Source organism: Vipera ursinii (genome assembly GCF_947247035.1).
Source record: "Vipera ursinii genome assembly, chromosome: 1".
Classification (NCBI taxonomy): domain Eukaryota; kingdom Metazoa; phylum Chordata; class Lepidosauria; order Squamata; family Viperidae; genus Vipera; species Vipera ursinii.
Genome location: NC_139512.1, coordinates 101,003,560 through 101,027,556, shown reverse-complemented (window position 1 = coordinate 101,027,556; position 23,997 = coordinate 101,003,560). Strand labels below are relative to the sequence as shown.

Below are 23,997 nucleotides of genomic sequence, written 5' to 3'. Positions count from 1 at the left end.
TCTTTAGTTCTTCATGAGCCTGGGATACTGCAACTATCATAAATATGAGTCAGTTGTCAATCGTCTGAACTTTGATCACATGACCATCGGGATGCTGCAGTGGTTGTAAGTTGAAAAAAGGTTATAAATCACTTTTTTTCAGTGTTGTTGTAACTTTGAATGGTCACTAAGTGAACCGGTGTAAGTGAAGGACCACCTGTAATAATCAATGCTGAATTCAATTGGTTCCTCATACTCAACACTGGGGAATGTCTATGTAGACACTATATCAGATCATGTGAGGACTAAAATATGCTGCGGGCCCCTTCATACCAGCCCCATTTCCTATATTCTATGGCCATGGTGATTTATTTTTCTTTGCCCATTTTATATAAAATAAGTGTATAGACCTATTTGTGTGAACACATCTACAAATCTCCATGTCAGAATTATTGCCTAATTGGAGTTCTCAAATACAGGTATTTGATTGCCTTTAGCTGAACATGGTTGCAAACCTTTTCAGGTCCTTGCTTACTAGGAATAGTAAAGAGGAATAGGCCATGTTGTTTGAAGAGTATGCTTTGAGGACAATATCAGCCCTATTGTGTAGTGGGTCCGACGCAAGAGAGACGCCAGCCGGTGTGTGAGTTCAGCTCTTTATTGGAAGGGGAAGTGAACTGAGGAATGAGGGCTACCTGGCCTCCTTATATACCTGGCCAGGTAAGCTAACAGCCAATGGGGTTGGCCCTAAGTTTCCCGCCAAAACTGTCCAGGCCAACGCCCCCTGATGGCTGTTGCTATGCAGATGCCTGCATACATAACAAGCCCCTTGTTTAGAGCTAGTTTTGTTTTTCTGTGTAAAACAGAAGAAACGAGAACAATCATCCTTCCTCTGCATAACACATTAACTTATCCTTGTCTTGTTTGTGGTCAACCATATTTTAACGTGGCAATCTGTCTGTAGGGCTAAGGTGGGGTTCCATACATCTATACATCTGATATAGAGAATTATTTTAATTTAGCAAACCACAATTACAGAAGAGCTAGTTTGATGTAGTGGTTAAGGCACCAGGTTGGAACCCAGGAGACTATGAATTCTAGTCCTGCCTTAGGCCCAAAGCCAGCTGTAGACTTTGGACCAGTCTCTCACTCTCAGCTTTAGGAAAGAGACAATAGCAAATGACTTCTGAAAATCTTGCCATGAGTCAGCACTGACTCAAAGTTACCCTCCCAACCACCAAAAAAGAAATCTACAGAAAATAAGTAAAATTAGTGATGAAAAAATATTTTCCTTTCCTGGGCACTTAGTGTCTAAATGTATGAAGGAATGAAACTGGATCTGTCAGTGCACAAATTATGTATTTTACTGAATTATCCCACTCCCAAGTGTTGCTTGTTAATGTAGCATAACCAAGAAATTTTCTCTTCACTGCTAATTTATTTATTTTATAGGCCTCAGAAAAACATTTATGAGCATTGTACATGATAATTTAAAATATACTAAATATATGTGCTCCTTGGTGGAGCAGTGGGCTAATGCCTCCTTAAGTAACACCAGCTGCCTGCAATTAGTGCAGGTTCGCGTCCCACCAGGCTCAAGGTTGACTCAGCCTTCCATCCTTCCGAGGTAGGTAAAATGAGGACCCAGATTGTTGGGGGCAATTAAGCTGACTTTGTAATAATGCCGCTTGGGGGGGGTGTGAAAGCCCTAATAAGCAGGCATATACATAGAATGAAGGCTACTGCTAAGCTTGTAAGCCGCCCTGAGTCTTCGGAGAAGGGCGGGATATAAATGGAATTAAAATAAAAAAAATATAGAACAAACATGCCAGCAAAGCAAAAATTAATATAAAACACAAAAATCAAAGCAATGATTAAATAGAAAAACTAAAACCATGCTAGTAAGAATAAATGATTGCATTTTAAGCATTAAAAACACTAAATCTAAGCACCTAAAAACAAACACTGGTGCCTACTAACTACTGAATGCAGGTGTCAGATGATCTTTGCTTGGAAGAACATTTCAAAGCTGGGTAGATGCCACCAAAAATGGTCCTCTATCTTATTTCCACCCTCTCTGTACATTTATAAATAACCATAAAGCAGAATTTATATATAAAATAAAACTACAAACCATAGAAACTAGCATCTCAATCATCTCCTATAAACTCCCATCACTCTCTCCAGGTAAATAGTCAGGTCTTGATGGCCTTCCACAAGGCTAATAAAGTGGGAGGGGGGGCTGCCAGATCAGGAACACAAATATGAATGATTGTTTCTCTTCGGCTATTTTTTTTCTTCAAAAACAAAAGTATGGATGGAGCAGGAAGGGACGCAGTTAGAAAGGAGAGTGTGCCCGAATCAGACTCTCATTACAAATGATTACCAAAGAATTGCAAGAACCATAGTAGAATCATTCACATAATTCACACATTTCTTTATTTACGTTCCATTCTTTCAGTGACTCTTGCTGAAGCTCAGTTTCTTAAAATATTATCAACAAGTCTTTATAAATCTTTCACGGACTACAAATATAGATGAGGACGAAAAACTGAAAAATCTCATTCAGTGAGTTTCTAAATGTGTGCGAATGTGAGAGGGGGGAGGAATTTCCTTTGAACATTGGTTTGTACTTTGGTTAAAGATGTTCTGTCACTCGTCTTTTCTTCCAACCTAACCATTTGATTACAAAGTATGTCACTGTAAAGTAGAAATGAAGTAATATTGTTTGTTTGAAGAGACACATTGTTCAAATACGAAGAATATAATGATTTAGGAAGTCATTAGTAGCCTTTGTTTTCCTTTGTTTAACAATTTGTTTCTGAAGACTTGAACCCTATCAACAACTCAAATGAACAATGGTGATAATGACATGTTTTAGAGTTTGTCAAATATCTATCACTCAGAGTTAAAATTAGGTTTTGTAAAAAAAAACCCACCTTTTTCTGATACTCAGTTGATATACGTCTCAAAATGACCATAAATCTACACTTTATGGTAAATTGTATGATGATAAAGTGATGCGCCATCTCATTACCATCAAGGTGACATTTCAGAGATGAACAGAAAAGGACCTGAACCCATATAAAACATTCACCATTTCAGTGAGTAGTAGTTGTTGTTGTTGTTTTGTGAATGCATACATTGCTACACAAAATAATCTAACAAATTTCATATACTTCTTTTCAGACACTCTGCATTTAATTTATGCCAATGCATTGTAAACACAGAAGTATTATTACAGGCAACTCACCTTTCTAACAGGAGAGTATAAATGATTAAAGTGTTGGGTGCTCAGAAAATATAATTTGTTATCTTCACTTAAACTCAACATGGGAGAGCAAAAACTGGTAATTCATAATTTCAATTTTGAAGATAACCCAGATAGTTGAGAGTACCTGAACAGTTTTTACCTCAAGACCAAGTTTCATCAGTGGACTGGGAAAGAAGCTTCTAGATGCTTCATGTTTAGACTCCTCATAATTGCTTATTACAATTCATATGCCATTGTACAGCTCTTAGGCGAATGTATGTAGATGTGCACAAGGCAATGGAAAGCAGTTAAGTTCAAAAAGTACTTACCTATACATGATGTGATTACTAGGCTTTTGTCTTTTTTTAGATGCTTTTGCTTAAAAATAATTAATTGGATATTGAAATGCTGCTGAATTATATATTTGATACCATATTTATTTTCAAGATGGATGAAAGCTCCATATTCAGTATACTCCATAGGAACCTCTAGAAAATAAATATTTAGGTTGGTTGCAGCCCATGTCTGAGGATGCACCATTCACTCAGGAAAAAAAGGAAAAAAAGGAATGTTAGTTAAGTGGTGACTAATTGGAGGGATTCAATAATGTGGACAAGGGAACTCATTACTTAGCCTTCCTATAACTGGGTGGGTTGTGACTGGCCATGCAGATGAATGGACCAGTTCTTACATCATCAATAATATTCATTTTCTACCAATGCCCAATACAGACTGACAGATGTCAAAATGTGCACAATGGTGCACACTTTTGTGCTGGGAGATACTTAAAATTGTAGGGAGGATAAATATCTCAGGAACAGTAGCATTCTACATACCTCTCAGAATCTGTGAGGTCTAGTAGTTTGAAAATGAGAAAGAATTTGAGAGATGTCTTTTCAAGTCATCACTCAACTAATTAGTTCATGGACTATTCTTGGAACACCGGTCTTTCAGACAAAACTCTTTTGGAAACTATGCAGTAGGATAAATGTATTTCTGCAACATTGTATTTCTGTGAGGAAAGCAGGGGTAGAATTAAAGTGGACATGATCTCAGGAACATATGACTACATATAAACTGTGACAGGAATAATTAATCGAATACCCCAGAGAGTAAAGACAAAATTTTGTCACAGCCCCCTCTCTCTTTTGGATCTTATGCTACTGAATTCTGGTACAACCAATATCAGGGAATTGCACGGCCGGTGTCCAAATGGAGCCAGAGAAGCTGACATGAACTTGTAGTTTTACAGTATATAAATATATTTTACAACAATGTATACATCAAAGTAGATAGTTAGGTAAACAGGAGCATCATCAGGTAAATTACAGAGCATGCACAGCACACAAAGGAGAACAAGGAAACTCCCCGTTTACACTCACAGTAACCAATCACAGCTTAGATTGCCTCATGCAGTGGTCAGCTCTCTTCAACCAATTAGCTATAACCAGGTCTTTTTTTTTTCTCTCATAGAATGCCCAGAACGGAGTTCCGGCACCTTTTTTGGATGGAACCTTGTAGGGTAGGCAAGGCGGGTTGTATGATGTGTGTGAGTTCCTTTTTTTTTTTTTTTACAAAAAAAAGCACTGGCTATAACTGTGTGTTCTTATTCATTGTCCAACCCTTCACTGCTCCAGCTATTAAATTAAATATCTTAACAACCAAAATGAAGGGATACTTTCTAAAACTGCAAAAAGGAATCATCCTACACAGCAGGATTATACGTGGTGTTTAGAATCTGCAGGCACAACCTCGTATCCCAATGAATGGGTTATTCCCAGCTATTGAACTAAATGGCAAGTTTCATATTGATTTCCATGGAGCAATATTTGCAACATTAACTCAGCCCACCTGCTGACAAATAAACGTGAAGAATTGTTTAAAAATCCATCCCCAGCAATAAAATATTTGTGACAAACTCCTTTGGATAATCAATACTTGTCGTTGGTGGCTTTTGGGGTTGCATAATGCATGTGTTAGCAATCTGCTAAGGACAGCACGTTGTTTTTGCAGACACATAAGATGAAGATGATACCTTTTCCAGCTGTTGGATTCCTTCTTCCACACAGCATACTGAGGCCAGTGTTCGGAGTATTTGAGGATATAGGCATCTGAAGCAATCTTGACGGCAGATTTTAAGCAAAGCAACAATGCCTCCTTCCTGAAAGAAAAAAAAAACAGAAAAAACTTGAAGTAAGTCTACAAGTTAAGAAGGAGAAAATTTCCCAACAATACAAGTGAAGAAGCAATGTTCTAGAATCAGGTTCCAGTACAGTCCCTGTGTGCTCCAACATCTGTATCAAAATGTCCCAACAGGCTTTCTAATTGCCTTAAAGTAAAACACACACACGCACACACAATATTTTAATTAAAAATAAATGACATCCAGCATTCTGCAAAACAAAAACATCCTCATGCACAATCTTTATTTCCAGGAATGTTTCTGGACTCCAGGTAAACCCCAGAGGCATTTTTAGAAAATAAAATGGTGGTTGGCTGTGACTCAGTACTTCTTTGGCAGTGTGCCTCAAGTTCAGAAAAAAAAATAGTAATAGAAAGCAACTAAGAGATTATACGGTGGAGTGATGGAGAGTAACTTCACTAATTCTTTTCCTGCTAAATAAATATTTTGTGATTGGGTGTGCTCATTACAGTAGCCATAAAATGGTCTCTAAATTCCAAATGTGTGGATTAATCCAAAAATGCAGATCACTGAAGGAGAAACCGGGCAGCCATTTATCACAAATGTTTTAATTTGGATTTGTGCAACGTTTTGAATGCTTCCTTCCAACTCTATCATTGTATCAGTGTCTTTTTACTAATTCCTGGTAAATACCTATCACAAGCACAGGAAGAAAGCCATAAAGAAAGCTAGCCATGTAAGCAAAATACTTAACATTGCCCAGGCCAATTCTTTCTATAGAGATTGTCTGCATAGACCCAGTTCACAATTTATTCAGCAATTAGGTTCTCATCTGATAAAAAAATATGATAAAGTTCCAGTCCTTAAAGCTTGTATCCTGGTGCACTGGAAACATAGCTGCTTATAGCAAAATAAAATTAATCAGCTTCTAGTAGCTTGGATGTCTCTAAATTGATGCTAAAACAAAACACTGTCTAGAGGACATTATTTTATTAGTCCTCAGGAAAAGCAAACAACCCCAAGTGGATGTTAACATGGTTCTAATCAAACATGCATACCTCTTTCTTAACCAATTAAACATTTAGCAGGTAAATTACATGAGAAGGAAAACAAGCTGTCATTTGTATTCAGTCTTATGGTCAACTTCAAGGAGCTGTTTAATGGCCATTAATGAAATCAATTCCTTCCAAGAATATCGCTTACTTCTTCAAATTATTCTTCCCTAAATATCCTTAAAGAAAAGCTTTATTTAACCTACAACAGGAATGGGTAATCATTGGGAATCTCATCTTCCCCATTAACCCCCAGAGCAAAAGTAAGGTTGAAGGAGTTGTTCATGGACAGTTTGTTGGGTCCTGACCCTACTTTCTACTTAGTGTATTCTCTATCCTCTTAAGACCAGAAAGGTTGCCCATTTCTTTCCTAAAGGATGGCAGATATGTTGTAACAATGGCTCTATGTACAATAGCTTTGAAAAGGAAAATTTCATATGTTATCAGTACATTTTTGATTCCTGGTGACTGCCTGGACAAGTCCCTGCAGTTTTCTTGCTAAGATTTCAGAAATGGTTTGCTGTTGCCTGCTTCTTCTAGGGGGGAAAGAGAGGGAGAGGGAGAGAGGGAGAGAGAGAGGGAGAGAGAGAGAGAGACTGGCTCAGGATCCCCCAGTTGGCTTTGTGCCTGAGGCACAATTAGAATTTACTGTCTCCAGGTTTCTAGTCTAGTCCCTTAGCCACTAAATCAAGTGGTTCTCTTCATTCCTTTATCCCACCAATAAAATCTATGTGCCTCCTTGCCAAATGGTGGCACACACTTATCCAGTGCTAACTCCTTTGCAATATCTTGGCTGTGTATACATGCAGCACTGAGCAGCAATTCCATTTCAGGTATTTTTCCATATAGCTTCAGGTCATCCATGTAAAGGAGGTGAGATAGCCTAACATATGTTTTTAATGTTAGGTAGCATAGTCTAACTTGTTCAGTATTGTTGATAGAGGAATCAGTGCAGTGACAAACATCAGTGGTGAGAGTGGGTCTCCTTGAAAGATTCCTCTCTTGATATTAATTGCTCCCAGTTTATTAGCATTGACCAGCAACTGTGACTTACATTCACACAAATCTTCTGATGTTTCTACTGAGTCCTGTTTTTCTAGGCACTTGATTATCTAATCATGTGTCAGGGACTGGAATGCCTTCTTATAGTCAATGCAAACTATATTCAGGTTGATCTTGCAGTTTTCCAAGATCAGCTTTTTGATTAGAAGCTGAGCTTCTGTTCCTCTGCTGAGCTGATCTTTTGTTTTATTATTATTTTACAATGTAGTTTATAACACTGATGTTCCCTGATAGTCTTTCATTCAAAAACTAATTAGATCCAATCCATTCTAAGCTCCAAGCCAGTCTCTGGCAATATATAATTGTGAATGTTCAATACAACAACTGGCTAGTGCAGAAATAATCTTAAATCTGCTTAGCCCTACAGAAAGTGTATTACTGACTAGATGGGAATTATTTGCAGATAAATGTAATTAGGATTTTGACCTAAATGGTTTTCAGTTTTGTGAAATAATCCTTTTCATTTGTAGCATATGGCTACAAAGCAATTCAGAAAGCTTTATTGGCATGGATACAATCAAAAATGTGAATGAAATTCTATTGATTTCTGGAATTAATACAACAAGCAAAGACTTTATTTTCAAATCACTCACTCCTGAAGTCACTGCAGTTGGGCACTATATACAATGGCAAAATAACAATGATTACTATGAACATTGTTACATATAAAAATAGCTTATGGTTCTTTTTACGGCACTTTTAATCTTGAAAAATGGATATAATAGATTATTTATTTAGTGCCTTCAGTCGATCACTATTTCTGATGACTATGTAGACAAATGATTTGGAGATTTTTCAGAAGTGCCATTGCCTTCTTCCTAGGTCTGAGAAAGAGAGAGTCATTGGCCTCCAGCTGGCTTTGTTGCTACAAACTTAGTCTTTTGATTTCTGGCCTGGGGCCTTTAACCAAACTGCCTCTCTATTATTTATTAGGATAATTTATATTTTGCCCTTTTAGAATAAAAATCTTCCCAAACGAGCTTTAAAACAATGAATGTTGAAGAATTCACTTGCCAGGAGAGACATTATTTTTAATAACTTTCTATTCGGGGAGAAGTATCTGAGTAGCCAGCTCATCATCACTGGAAAGGGAGCGGGCACCTTACTGCATTGGCACTGCAAACCATGTTCTAGGCCATGGTAGAACAGCACCTTCTTCCTTCTGATCTGCCTCCACCAAGAACCAGTTTGAAGATTTCAAACAAACATCTCTTCGGCAAATAAAGAGGCTTGAATCTTTGGAATAAAGTTAAGAGAGCTGGTCAACTATACCAGAGGCCCTTTCAAAAATGCTACGTACAGCCAAGTTCATAATTTTAATTTTTTTTCAATACTGCTTAACACAGATAAACACTTTATTCATGGGTAAGAAATAAGGATAAGGGACGCAGTGGCTCAGTGGGTTAGGATGCTGAGCTTGTTGATCAGATGGTTGGCAGTTTGGCAGGTCGAATCCCGAGTGCTGCGTAACAGAGTGAGCGCCTGTTACTTGTCCCAGCTTCTGCCAACCTAGCAGTTTGAAAGCACGTAAAAATGCAAGTAGAAAAATAGAGACCACTACAGTGGGAAGGTAACAGCATTCCATGTGCCTTTGGCATCTAGTCATGCCGGCCACATGACCACGGAGACATCCTCAGACAAGCGCTGGCTCTTCGGCTTTGAAACAGAGATGAGCACCAGCCCCTATAGTTGGAAACGACTAGCACGCATGTGCGGGGGAACCTTTACCTTTACCTTAAGAAGTAAGGATCACCAGCCTCACCGTTCTTCACATGTAGAAAATAACTTATGTGCAAGGGGGAAAACTGCTGTATCTATCTTCTCTTACAGTCATCATAATGTTGGAAAGTTGGTATAAACCACTAAAGGCTTATTATCCCTGCTATTTTGATTCCTTTCTGGGGGAAAAATGAAATAGCTGTAGGTATTTTAATACTTCCCTATTACAGCCTAAGGATACCTTTTTTCAGATAATCTCTTTCAATCTCAAAGTGGCTCAAATTAAACTCAGTGTGTAAAAGTAAAAAAAATATTTTTTTTGTATTTTACTGAGCTTAAAAAGTTGAAAGTCAATGCTTTTTTTTTCTTTCCCCCTTCACTCTACATTTCTCTTTCCCCTTTCTTTCACCTTCCTATTTCCCTACTACCTTTATTTTCATTTCTATTTTATGCTATTATCTTAATAAAAAAATTAAACATGTCAAATCAGTCTGAGTTTACAAACTGACTTATGCTCCTCTGAAACTCACGTTTCCAATACTGTACAAATCAAATGACAGGTTTAATGCCCAGAGTCTTGAGGGCTGGAAAACACAGACCTCAAGTAAGATTTTTGGAATTTAGAAATGGATTCTAAGATTTATGAGGACAGTAGGTTATATGGACATACAGTTTAAAGATGAGAAGAAGCTGAACCTTCTCATAAACCTAAGCCAAAATTTATTGGAAAAAATAAATTGCTTAACATTTTAAAGACTTCTCGTTCTCAGGTTTTAAATAGTTTTGCTGGGAAGGCAGGTGTAATAAAGAGGACTTCTAACTATCAGACTAAGAAGGATTTTGATGGTGACCTATTCAATTTCTTTTATTAAACACCATTGATTTTCACACTGTCACCTATAATAATAGAAAAATTTATTTGTGCCTCTCCCTGAAAGAAAATAAGTTAATTTAATTTATTTAAAATCTACATTTGATCTGCCATGTTTGGTGAGGAAAATAGATATATAGGCATTCATAAGGCCAGCTTTCACTTTTAAAAAAAACCCAATAATTTTGGGGAAAGAATTGGTGATATAAATTGTATCCAAAAAAATAATTGTGGGTATTACAGAGTACTTTGATCTTACCTGTGATAAAGCTAGATAACTTTAACAAAGAATTTAGAAGATAAGAATTCATTCTTAACTTTTAGCAGTTTTGATCTCAAAGCTTTCACCCATTTTTTATATTACATTAGTTCTTTAAAATTAACTAATATGTGAAGAATGAGTAAGTGCTATAATGAAGTACAAGAGCTAAGGAACAAACAGCAGTGGCTTTGAGTAGGGAAGAGAATTTAAGTCAACAACTTTAAATTCTCTTCCCTCTTTGGGGAGCTAACTTCTTTCTCCAATTCAGCTTTTCCACTAGAAGTTCTCTCATTCTAACTGTTTTTATTGAACAAATTCTTCTATCATGCTTGATCCAGATAAACTAGGAGAGAATTCCTAGAAGTGCAATGCAAAGTCACAATTATAATATTACAATTTGTTTAGCCTGAATGGAAGTATCAAAGCTCACTTCAATATTTCCATTGTAGTAGTTAAAGATACCAGGCTAAAAACCAGGAAACCATGAGTTCTAATCCTCCCTTAGGCATGAAGCGAAAAGGTGAGTTTGGGCGAGTCAGTCTTTCTCTGCCCCAGGTAGAAGTAAATGACAATCTACTTCTGTAGGTCTTGCTAAGCAAAGTGCCCAGACAAATCTACATGGTCACCAGGACTCAAAACTGACTTAAAGGCACACATACGCATACAAAAGTAATCATTGTGAGAATTATGGAGAAATATTGCTAAATCTGAAGACTTTCTTTCTTGTATTACAATTGTCCGTACAGTCAAATCTATTCACCACTAACAGTTTGTTCTGCCAGTGAGGAAACATGTAATAAGATTAGAGTTATGTTTGGGTACAATATTCCTGCTTTTCTCTAATCCACATGTTCTCTGCAGAGATGAAGGTGGTGGTGAGGGGATAATTTTGGCCACATTCGCATGATCACAGATGAAAAATGAAAAGATAGAGAGATGGGAAATGTACATTTTGAGATAAAATGCCACCAATGCAGTAGTTAATTCTTAAATTTTAAGAACAACAGCCTATGATATTGATTATTTTCTCTGGAAAGAAAATTCTACATTTTAATATTGGGAGGGGAGAAACGAGACCTTACAAAAAGAGGCCACCCACTTCTGGAGCTCAGCAAAATAGTTGTTCTAGAATCATCCCAACTGTAACTTGCCTTTGCAATGATGCAACACAAATGGGATCCTTCTTGAGTAAGACTGAATAGGTTGCTTACAGCTGATTCTACACAATAGACGTTATCTGATGAATCTATTTCCTTCACCAAGTTCTGTGTAACAAACCAAAAACAGACAAAAAGAAGTAATTGTAAGACTTATCTCTTAGGGTATTTAGACAGTGAATCAGACAACCGGAAAGAAGAATACGGCTCTTTTTCTAGTACTATATTCAGAGTGCTAACTTTCATAGAGAAGCAACTTTATTAGGACACAAGTATCTGGAAAGGCATAGAGTAAATTCAGAATGTTTGGATAATGTCAAAGGTATGATTAAATATTCCTTAGCTCTGTTGAGGCCCCGGACCCATTACATATGTCTATTGAAGTGAATCTCTACTGTATTATTTCTTCTCTCCTCCTCCACCAGTTTTCCAGGAATACTCACCATTGGTGGTCCTGGTACTCATTAAGTTAGCTTCGCTGAACACAGGTAACTGGTACTATTCTCCCTTAACCAGAGCTGTTCTTTGTGCTCTAGCTCTAGACTGTGAAATTGGAAAACTACTTGTTTTCCAATTTCTCAACTACTTGGGGGTGGGGAAAGAGGACGAAAGACTCTTCCTTTTCTATGTTGTATTCCATCCTTCTCTCAGAGACTCTCCTTATTGGGAAATACTGCTCAGCTTCTTGATCCTCTATGGCTTATGGTTCTAATGGCAAGCCACTAGAATATAAATTGAGAGCCGATCTCAGAGAGGACCCCTCATTTCAATACCAAGTTACAAATATTCTCCTTTATTGTTCAGATTTGTGGGCAAGAAAAGAGTGTGGATTACAGGCAAATTGAGATTAATGCACCAGCATGTTTAGACTGCACAGGGTGGTGACATGGTCTTAGTCTTTGTAGAAGTATAAACCTCTAAGGTCAGACAAACAACAAACAACAAAATAATTCAGGATATCTTAAGAGATATAAAGAGATAAAAAATAGAAACACTGCCAAATTATGGTTTTACTACAGAAAAGAAAAACACACTAACCTTTATTTCGTATGTTAGAGCTAGTTCTATCAATTGGGCAAAATACTGTGCCACTGTGGTTAGCGCATCATTAATGCAAGATTTCATTGATTTTAACATTTGTTCATCTTCAATCTGTATGCACCTGGAAGGAAATGTTTTTAAAAAGATGCCAAAGTTTCAGTCCAGTGGCAGTGTAATTTATAATCCAAGATCTATTCAGGATGTAACACCAAATAGCAGCTCTATAGCATCAATATAAAGGTAAATTAAAATTCATAATTAATATGATTGCCACAATTTGTGAACCACCGATATATAATTCTGTAGCCTAAGGATTTCCCATTCTTTTGTATTAAATATGTACTTTTCCACAAAACACATATTAAATCCCTACCACAACATTAGCTATTAATCCAAAGAGAAGACTTCAGTGGTGGGATTCAAATATATGAACAATCAGTTGTCTGTGTGGATGCCACTTCTGGAAGTCCATTCTGGGCTTGGGCAACAAAAAATTACCGGTTCTACCAAACTGGTGCGAACTGGCTGAATCCCACCACTGGAAGACTTATACATATTAGACTTGGAAGAGGTCAGGCTTTCTCTGCAAGTGGAAGAGGCCTATCGGTTTCAAACCTACCATAATATTATAGCTCTTCAACCCATTAAGGTTGTCCACAATTTTTAATATAGGTTTGATAAGATAAAAGTACAAGAATCAATAATGTTTAATATTACCTTTCAGTAATTGTTGTAAGCTCCGAGCACTTTTCCACCAGCATTTTTTTATACTGCAAAAAATAGGAACAGAGATGTGTTGCATTAACTTATTTGTATGAGCTTTATTAACTCATTCTTAGTTCAGCAGAACAATGTGGATAACCGTAATATAAATCTTAAGAAATACGGCAGGTTGGGCTGAAAATGGATGATCAACCTTTTATTCTGGTGAGGGAGTTGGATATCAAAGGTTCTACAGAAGCATAAATGCCTTCCAGGTTTACTCTATGTGGAATTCTATTTCCCCCCCTCCCTTTTAATGTCAAATAATAATGAGGAATGAACTACATGGGATGTCTCTCATCCTGCCACATTTAATCCTGTTTTTGGATAAGCGGGGAGGGGGAAGTTAACTTGTTTGTGATCTCTAAAATCAAAGTTCCAATATTCAGAAGCATCAGTTGCACCTAGAAGTTACACCTACATGGAATTGGGAGGGGAGAATTATTTATTTATTTATTTATTTATTTATTTATTTATTTATTTATTTATTTATTTATTTATTTATTTATTTATTGCAGGTGGTTAAAGAGGAATTATCTGATTGCTAAATTCATGTAATACCCATTCTTCTGAAAAGTACCCAGAGCAGCTAATCAAAATAAACAAAAGCAAAATTCCATTAAAACCAAGATTTAAGATACTCATTTGAAATCCAGAATAGATTAGCATCTCCAGGCTGATGTTCCGGATCACAGCACACACAAGTCCTCTGTCGATATTAGAATCACATTGCTATGCAAATCTAAGATGCTATTTTTTTCTATCATTTCTGATATCCATACTGCTCATGAACATATAGGAGGTTGATCTGGATTGGGATTATATATATATATATATATAATTAGCTGGTCTCAGCTGCCAGTCTTACACCTGAACTGGTGAGTTGTGCTGCTTTTGTTCGGCTCAATGTTTGTGGTGGTGCCAGCCCATCCACTCAAAACACATCCCCACCCAATCAGAACACAGCCCCCATTCAAAACACACTCCCACCCAATCAGAACACAGCTAAGCCCCCACCCAATCAGAGCACACCTCCACCCCATCAGAACACAGCCAAGCCTCCACCCACAGAACACACCCCCTGACCTGCACTTTTTCATTCTGAAATTCTATTGAGTGATCTTATTGAAATGAGCAGACAAGTGGAAATTTAGGAAAGGCTGAATTAGAGTTTCCTATTCTTATATTTGGCAATCTTACTCAGAAATTTAGGGAGTTGAAGTCCATGAGTCATAAAAGAGCCAAGGTTGCCTACCCCTGATCTAGACTGTAAGTAATAGTGTCATAATACTACTGGTTCTACATTGGTTTTACCTGATGCATTTCTTCCCAAGAATTCCTTGTGAGTATATTATATTCATTGATCATTGATCGGACATGACAACTGACTCGTACTGTCATGCTGTGCACCCTCTGCCATCTATTCTTCTCCAGTTTTTGAACAATCCTGGTCAGTTCGGTACTTATAATCCAAGCTCTTTTCAGCAATAATTGCAAGTTGTCACAGGCCCCATGTTGTGATGAAATGGGAAATTCACCCTCTTCTTCTAAACTGATTGGCTTAGACTGAAGGATACACATGCATTCACTCTCAGTCATGAGCTTCAAGTCTTCCATCCAGCGTTGGACTGAGTCCATCTGAATTAAATGCATACTAAAAGGAGAAATAAAAAACTTTTAGCAAAATAATATTTAGCAAATAATATTTAGCCAATTATATTTCTGTTACGCTGTATTTGGCATGGTTCTTCATACCAAGCCAATTTTGTTTCAGCCAAGACATCTGGTTACCGACTGATACAAATAAATTAGGTGGATTTTTGGTACAATCTATTCATAATAATAATAATAATAATAATAATAATAATAATAATAATAATAATAAGAAGAAGAAGAAGAAGAAGAAGAAGGAGAAGAAGAAGAAGAAGAAGAAGAAGAAGAAGAAGAAGAAGAAGAAGAAGAAGAAGAAGAAGAAGAAGAAGAAGTAGTTGGAAGGGATCTTGGAGGTCATCTAGTCCAACCCCCTGCTCAGGCAGGAAACCCTATACCATTTCAGACAAAGGGCTGTCCAGTCTCTTCTTAAAAACTTCCAGTGTTGGAGCACTCACTACTTCTGGAGGCAGGCTGTTCCACTGGTTAATTGTTCTAACTGTCAGGAAGTTTCTCCTTAGTTCTAGGTTGCTTCTCTCCTTGGTTAGTTTCTGTTATGTATGGGGGTTTAAGAGATACAGTAAGCCGCTGCATAGCCAATACCACCAGGTGGCGCTGTACCGAAAATGCTGTGGCCAGTTAGTTTTGGCGGGAAACTAAGGTTTAAACTGATTGGCTGAGGGCGTACCTGGCCAGGTATATAAAGGTACAGGTAACCCCTATTTTCTCAGTACAGTTTCTACCACCAATAAAGAGCCGCTGGCCTGGCGTCTTTACTGCGTTCCAGAACCCACTACACAATAGTTTCCAATTATGAAAGCATGGGCAGAAGATCTTGAGTTGATTTTCATATGCATGAATACAAAATTCCAGAGAGTTGCAGGGCAATTCTGTTTTGAGCCTAGCATTCTATATGAATTCTTATCAATTCATTTCAAAGGTAGGACACAAATACAGTAGTGAGTGAAGCTCATAGATTCATTCCAGTTTGAGGACTGTTCTGTTCAATTTGCCGAACAGAAGCAAATATATATTACAATGAGTTAACATGTAGTGTTTTTCTTTCTTTTTCTATCTTAGTTTGTATTAATTTTCACTCTTTAGCTTTCAGTAAAATTATGTTTACACTATAATCCTCCTTGACTTCATTTCTACTTCATTGTAGCCTCCATTCTCATCTGTCACTAAACCAGAGTAACAGGAATGGAGTCACTTGATTTTGAAATCCTGATAACCTAGTTTAAGGACAAAAGGCTATTCTCTTATCCTTCAGTGTAAAACTTAAGATAAACAAATAACAAAAAGTTGTATTTCTGCACAGCTAATCTACTGATGTACTTCGAGTAGCATAGAAAATTGAATTTAGGCTTAGTCCAGTTTATTATTAGCTAACATGATTAAAGGTTATTTAATGCTGTGATTCTGCAAGCTGACTGAAGACATTAGTCATGATATTGGTAGGAAGGGAGGTAACAATTTTGCAAGGCCATTTCTTCCCCTGCTAAAAAAAAGCAGCTGTTGAAATCTCTCTTATATGATGATATGAAATGAAAGGAATGAAATGATTATAAAGAGAAATTAGGATTTTTTTTTCCAGTTTGGAAATGGTGAAACTATCTTCTAAAGAAAAGAATTAGTCTTTTGCTGAACTATAACTACATATGACATGGCAGATGAATATAGCGTGCAATAAATTCTGTGGATATAATTTGACATTTGCCTGAATCAAATGAGACAATGTGGTCAAAAGCATCCACACAATTCCTCTTTTTTCCACCCCAGCATATTCTAAATAGCCCCTGCTAAAACACTAATGCTACACCTGAGTTGGGGAATTGATTTCCCCTCTCCCACGGATTTTCAAAGCAGAATCTCTTCCAGAATTTATTCCCATCAAACAAATATCAAAATCTTTCACCAGCAGGGGAGAACTCTTTTCTTTCCTCTAGGGACATTAAATAAGGTGTGTGTGTGTGGGGGGGGAAATACCTCCCCTCCCCAAATGTAGTCTTTTTATAGCTTTAACTTCTATCATTAGGAAATGTTATACAGATATGGTGTGGATAAATATAAAAAAAATAGAATGTTATCATCAGATGATGTGAAGCTATTGATTTCAAGGGGGATGATTCCCTCGGTATCTTCTTTAAACAAGCCCATTCTCCCTGGCCCCTTGGCAAATACACTCACTATAATTTACCTCGACATAACGATTAATATAGCATTCCAACCAACACTGGAGGTTTTTAAGAAGAGATTGGATAAGCATTTGTCTGAAATTGTATAGGGTTTCCTGCCTGAGCAGGGAGTTGGACTAGAAGACCTCCAAGGTCCCTTCCAACTCTGTTATTCTGTTATTCCCTCCCTCTCTTCCAGGCTCTTTCTTTGGGGAAGGTCTCCAGTCTGCTTCTCTCAGCTTCTCTTCTTCTTGGCCCTCCCCGGTTCATCCCAGCGAAATCCTCTGGCCAATTCTCTCACAAACTTCCAACCTCTTAGGTTCCACCTGAGCTGAACAGTCTATCTCAATGGTCCAGAATCCTTTGCAGGAAGTTTTGTGCCTTCTCTCTTGACCTTTTGCTCAGGAGCAGTCTTTCTGCTTTCCTGCCTTACTGCATCCAAACCTGTTTCCTCTTTCCGTCTATCCCTTACCACACCCATAGTTGGAGCCTTATGACCTGGTATCCTGTCTCCTCCCTGAGCTACTTTTGTTTAGACATATAATTCAGCCCCCCATTAACTTTAGGTAAAGGTAAAGGTTCCCCCGCACATGCGTGCTAGTCGTTTCCGACTCTAGGGGCCGGTGCTCATCTCCGTTTCAAAGCCGAAGAGCCAGCGCTTGTCCGAGGACGTCTTCGTGGTCATGTGGCCGGCATGACTAGACGCCAAAGGTGCACGGAACGCTGTTACCTTCCCACCGTAGTGGTCCCTATTTTTCTACTTGCATTTAGGGACCAGTTAAACTATAACCAGAAGGCAGCAGGTCTAAGTAAAGATTCCTCTCTCTCTCTCCCTTCAAATTCTGTTTCTCTGCAGAATTTACTTGTCATCCCCGTAGATCCCATTTTCTTCATCCTTCAGTTTAACTTTTTTTCCCCTTTCCTGTTTTGCACCGACTACACAGCAACCGTAGGGTTGCACCTGTGATTTTCCTACTTGCTGTAGCCTTTACAACACTCTAGTAAAGGTTGGCCTGTATTCTTGTCCTCTCTGTCAAAATATTAGTGGGTTTGTTTTACTTTTACAAATTGCTCTTCTTTAGCCTCCAAATGGATTGGCCTAGGAATGTATTACTATGAACTTAGTGGATTATGTTTCCAAGTATTCTAGAATTAGAATCCAAATTGGCCTTCATATGAAACTGACAGTTTCAGTGTTGCACTTAAGTAAGATGAGTTGTATACAAACACTGATTCGTGGTTTAAGGTGCATTCAAATACTTCGTATCACGTCATATATTTGAATCTTGACCTGGTGGTGGAAAGGCTCATGTTTGCTGAGAAAACAAGATCCAATAGAGCTCTAGCTGGGAGAAGCTGATAGATGATCATATTCCCTAAATCCTACAATCCCAATAACTTGTCTTATTGAATCCCCAGAGCAGATTTGTGTGTGTAAAAGAGGGAGGAAGAAAACAAATGCCTATTATTAAAGTCTAGGCTGAAATTCACAAGCTGCACTAGGTGTAATTCATACTTCCAATTGGAATCCTAACCACAGTTAGAATTCTGCTATTCAGAGCACACACACCTTTAAAAAAAATCTCATTTTTTTAAAAAAAACTACAAGTTCATAGCTTAAGGCTTAACAATATTTTATATTACTTCCTTAAAATTAAAATCAATATGTGAAGTAGCAGTCAGAAAGCTTACAAGGATAGAATAGCTATAATTGTTAGACATGCTGGCAATCATTCTGATAGCAGTAAAAAGAGCATTGCCGTTATTGTTCCCCTCAGTAGTGCTCTGGACTCAGAACCTAGTTAGGTTTCATTAAGCAAAGAAAAAGAAAGAAAGAAAGAAAGAAAGAAAGAAAGAAAGAAAGAAAGAAAGAAAGAAAGAAAGAAAGAAAGAAAGAATCTTCATACAAAATATTGGTGGTACATTATCGATGTACCGCGACCTAAAAACATATTTGTTCGAACAAGCTGGCCTGGCCTGAGGGGGGATTGGGGGGGGGTTATTATTATTTTATTGGGGTTTTTTTTATTATGTATTAATTGTTCTTTTAACGGGCATTTATTTAATTACTTTTAACTTTTGTAATTTTGTATTTTATTCTTGCCCTGTACACCGCCCTGAGTCCTTCGGGAGAAGGGCGGTATAGAAATATTAATAAATTAAATTAAATTAAATTAAATTAAATTTTAAAAATTTATTATGTTTTTCTTCTCATTTTACATGACCACATCATATGAGGCCGTGTATTATCACATTTTTTACAACTCCAATATAGAAAAGGTGATGTCCATCCTTTCGAATGCATTCTTTGGAGAGTCCAATATACCCTAAATACAATTTTTGATGAACCAACTTTAACTTGGTTAATTTCAGATCTACAGATACAGAAAGTGTATATTTTAATAATAAAAACAATATTGTAATAATAATATATTTATATTCAATCTTCCTTTCATTTATAAAAAAGCTGATATTTTGAGGTAAGTTTGATTTGGATGTGATTCCAAAGTGCATATCAATAAGAATATGTTCAGCTTCCATGTCAAGATACATTTAAAATATAACTTTCCTAGTCAATCCTCAGATCCATATGTATTACACTGTCGAACACTCTTTAAAAATTGAAAATTTCTAATGTATGCCAAGCAATTCATTCCAAAACACTTTAGATAACGAAGTAAATTATATGTCTAAACAAAGGCAGTCACATTTTCTTGTTGAATTAAAGTGTTATTGCTTTTGGATGTAAAGAGCTCCTATGTCTTGTCCTTTTGTAGTGATTTAGATTACCACTCTGAAGACAAAATATAAATATCTTTTAAAATATAAAGCATGAAACTCAAATTAGGTGAAAGAGATGGATTGAAATAAATTATCTAAAGACTTCTTTTATTTAAAGTAGAACACTACTAGACCAATTTTCTAGTTGTTCAATTTAAGAATATAATTCTATTTATTTCCTTACTTATTTTTTAAAAAATAACTATAGTTTTAAAATAGAGATAAAACTGGTAGGTCTTACAGCCCAATTTAGGTTTCCATCTTTATTCCAGTTATGTCATATAAAAGTATAATATATGTATGTAACAGTTTGACTGCTGAAAATATCATAATCTATTATTTTATTAAGCCTGAACTTTTCATTAAAAACAACAGCACTAAATTGAGTTATGAGTAATGGTTCAGTTTTAATTGGTGTTTAGTTTATGCCTTAAATCACATAGACTGCAATCCTGTATTGACTTTTCTGGGAGCAGAATTCAATGGAATTTACTGATTAAATACATAAAAAGTGCACAGTCAGGAAATAGGCATCAGATATATGAGGCAGTAATAATATCTTTTCTCCCTGGTATAATGCCATTGCTTCCTCTGACTCTTATTCCCATTATTTTTAATGGATCGCTAACAGATCCTGCCAATTAAATGGTTAGAGGTTTTTTCCCCTATGGTCATACAATTCGTGCTGTGAGCTTTCATTTGCACAAGTCCAAGATGCACTGTATCTTAGTTGATCTCTTTCTTTCTTAAAAAGATGCTAGGACATCATTTCCTAGTTATTCATTCAGCTTTTCCATTTTGTATTCTTGACCGTTTTAAACTCACAAACATTTTAGTGACAAAGTCACATGCCTTCATGGAACTTCCATGCAATGCTTATGGCGCACAAGCCAATGAAAAAGATTTCCAGAGCTGCAGTAAATATTAAAAGCTTGAAACTACATTCATTTACAAAACATACTATCTCTACGTGTACCATTTTTCACATGTTCATTTTACTGTGTGTGCACCTTAAGATATAGAAAAAGTAAAAAAAAGCATACTCATTTATGGTGTGTGAGTGAGAGAAAGAGAGAGTGATCATCTTCACTTCAAAGAATTCAGTGTCATATCTATGTCTTATTCTTTCTACATAACAACTCTGTGTGATAGGATATGCTAAAAAATTGTGGCTGGTTCAAGGTCACCAAGAGAGCTCATGGTTGCATGCAAATCTGAACCTAAGTATCTTAATCCAAGTCCACTGCTTAAATTAGTATGTCCAGTAGAGTTTAAACAGTTAACAAAAATACCTTATATTTGTTAACTATGATTTATGCAATACTTCACGCTTATACAGCCATAATATTCTTAATATCCATGTAATTCTATAAAGCATTTGACCCATATTGATCCACTAGAACATGCTTATGTTGAAGATGCCTCTACCGTTTCAAACTGGGAAGACCACATTCCATTTGAAATCAGGAAAATCCTCACTTGATTACTTAGCTTTCAGTACAGCCACATAGATTCTTGTGACTATATAGGAATTAAAGATAAGTAAGTAAATCAATAAATAGGAAAAAGTAATCCAACCCTTCCTACCTCACCTTCAGGAGAGAACAAGACACAGAACAACAGAATTGGAAGGGACCTTGGAGGTCCTCTGGTCCAACCTCCTGCTAAAACTATACCATTTCAGAAAAATGGCTATCCAATCTTTTCTGGTGGATGTTGCTAAATGGGAGGGAAAGAAAGACAGAGAATCTCCAGTTGTTACCCTGAAACCATCCCATATGACATTCCTGAAATATATCTGGAATATATGCCATTCATCACATGGTGGCTTTTCAGAATCCATTACAAGCTTCTTTCATAACTGATCTAGAGATGACATGGATAACCTGGTTCAACTGCTCCAATCATGTTCATTCTTGCTCATTTACAAGTCTTTTGAATATTTTGGTTGATAGAGTCCTGGATTTTTGCTGCAAAAGTCCAGCATTAGCTAGTGTTGCCTTTGTTTCTGCCTCTCACTGCAAATCCTGTCTCTTATTCTTGGCTGCTCTTCCTTAAGATTTATCCCTCCCAGAACCAATGCTAATGGGTTCTCCTTCTAGAGCTAAAATGTATTATTTCCTGGTCAGCTACAGATCAAAGATAACAAGATCAGAACTCAAACTCTTTCTAGGTGGGTGCTGAGTGGGGACTCCACTTTTTGTCTGAAGAAAAGAGGGAGCAAAAACCAGGGTGGTTTTTTTTCATGAAGACAAGCAGACTTTGAAAGATGCGCTTGTTCAGGAAAAGATAAACTATTGGGAAAGCTGCACCTCCTGAAGCCACCTCATCATCAGGATCTCATTTTTTAAAAAAAATAGTTACAAATCTCGAACTTTGAGAGAAAGCCATTTTTAAATGACAAATAAATAAATAGCATTTGTTTAAAGAGGCTGGAAATAGTGTTTATAACTACAGACACCATATAATATAAAACAGATTAATGTTAGTATACATCAGTCTATATTGTAACATTGACAGAGAAAAAAGAATGAGTAGCATAATACAGATTTTTCATCAAAGTAGGAAAATATTACAACTTGTTTAAAATGGTTTTAACTAGGGTTTGGAGGCTTTATATATTTCCCTTCACAAAAGGAACCCAAAGCTTACTGATAAATTCTCAGTTAATTTTAAACCAAATTAAAAGATTGTTCTGAATTTCTAGTACTCATAAGCACATACAGACTCAATATTCCTTTTATATGTGTGTGTGTGTGTGTGTGTGTGTGCCTTTATGTTTTTGTGCACGCAGATACATAAGTGCCTTTTAGTCAGTTTTGGACAGGTCCCTGCAGTTTTCTTGGCAAGGTTCTTAGGAAATGGTTTGCCTTTGCCATTAGATGTGCAACACTCAAAGGTGAATATGAATTAGTTGCAGCCTATTTCTCATATTTTAAAAAAAACAGACTAATGGTAGACAATGTATTTGTGTATTGAGACTAAAGACATTATGGGCAGAGGTGTCCTAATCTGCAAGAGAACAGGCATAGCATCGCCATACAATTCTGCTTGTTATGTGCCCACCATTTTTCATATTTTTACCCTTTCTGTGGACTTTGCTGAATGAGAGCTGCATTTCTTTAAGGTTAATTACTTCAGGGCCATGTGGTAGGAAGAGAATAGATGGTTTTAGAATCTAAAATGAGGGGAAATTGTTATTTTCGCTAATGCCCCCCTTTTCCCTTCTCCTTCAAGAGATAAAACATTTGGTGTATCCTGCAAAGCTTTGGAAATAGAAAAAAAATTGCTGGGATTTCTTGAGTAAGTTTTTTGCACTACATTAGAACCAGTTGAGTTCAACCTCAAAAGATCTTTACACTTACAATATAAGGAGGCAATGAAACATAACTGGCAGGTATCTTCAATTATTGTCATAGTCCTTGTTTGATCATTGTAAAATTGCCCTTTCTCTTTCTTTAAGCCAATACTGCAAAAGTCCTCCCAGATAACCAATATGTCTTTGGGGCTAATTGCAGTTGTGATCTCAGGTCAAGAAAAGCTATTAATGGATGTTTTGGATGCAATATCCCATTTACCTTTCAGTGTCACCATACTCAAAGCCCCTGGATGCACGTTATTTACAGTATTTGGAGTTATTGGGAGAAGACACTTAAAAATTCCATGGACAGTTATCAAAACAAACAAATGGATCATCAAACAAATCAACCCAGAGTTTTCACTCAAGGCACAAATAACCAGGCTCAAATTATCCTACTTCAAACATATTATGCAAACATGTAGCTCTCTGGAGAAGGCTCTATTGGTGAAAAGAGAAGAGGATGACCAAGAGCAAGATGGATAGACTCATCAGCAGTGGTGATGAGTGCACCATTGGAAGACCTGTAGGTTCAGGTTAGGAAGAGATTGTCACATAGGGAAAAATCTATCTACATGGTTGAATTAATTCAACCAAAAGTCCTGTAGGCAAATTTCCCAAATAAGTCATTTGCATGTGACTTTTTTTTGCATGCTTACATTTATAAAGTGGTTTTTGTGTGAACCAGCTACTGCAGGTATGAGTCAAAGGATAAATTGCTAGTATGTGC

General features: G+C 36.8%; 1 protein-coding gene across 1 annotated transcript in view; it reads right to left on the bottom strand.

The window, feature by feature from the left end:
* Window positions 1–23,997, bottom strand: part of INSC (INSC spindle orientation adaptor protein) — a gene marked incomplete at both ends in the record, with an annotated part of 85,132 nt that overhangs the window by 50,744 nt on the left and 10,391 nt on the right. Inside the window, 5 exons of the mRNA XM_083378855.1 lie at window positions 5,268–5,393; window positions 11,493–11,606; window positions 12,537–12,660; window positions 13,257–13,309; window positions 14,616–14,955. Coding sequence (XP_083234981.1) covers window positions 5,268–5,393; window positions 11,493–11,606; window positions 12,537–12,660; window positions 13,257–13,309; window positions 14,616–14,955 — 757 coding nt within the window. The remainder of the gene's footprint in view (window positions 1–5,267; window positions 5,394–11,492; window positions 11,607–12,536; window positions 12,661–13,256; window positions 13,310–14,615; window positions 14,956–23,997) is intronic.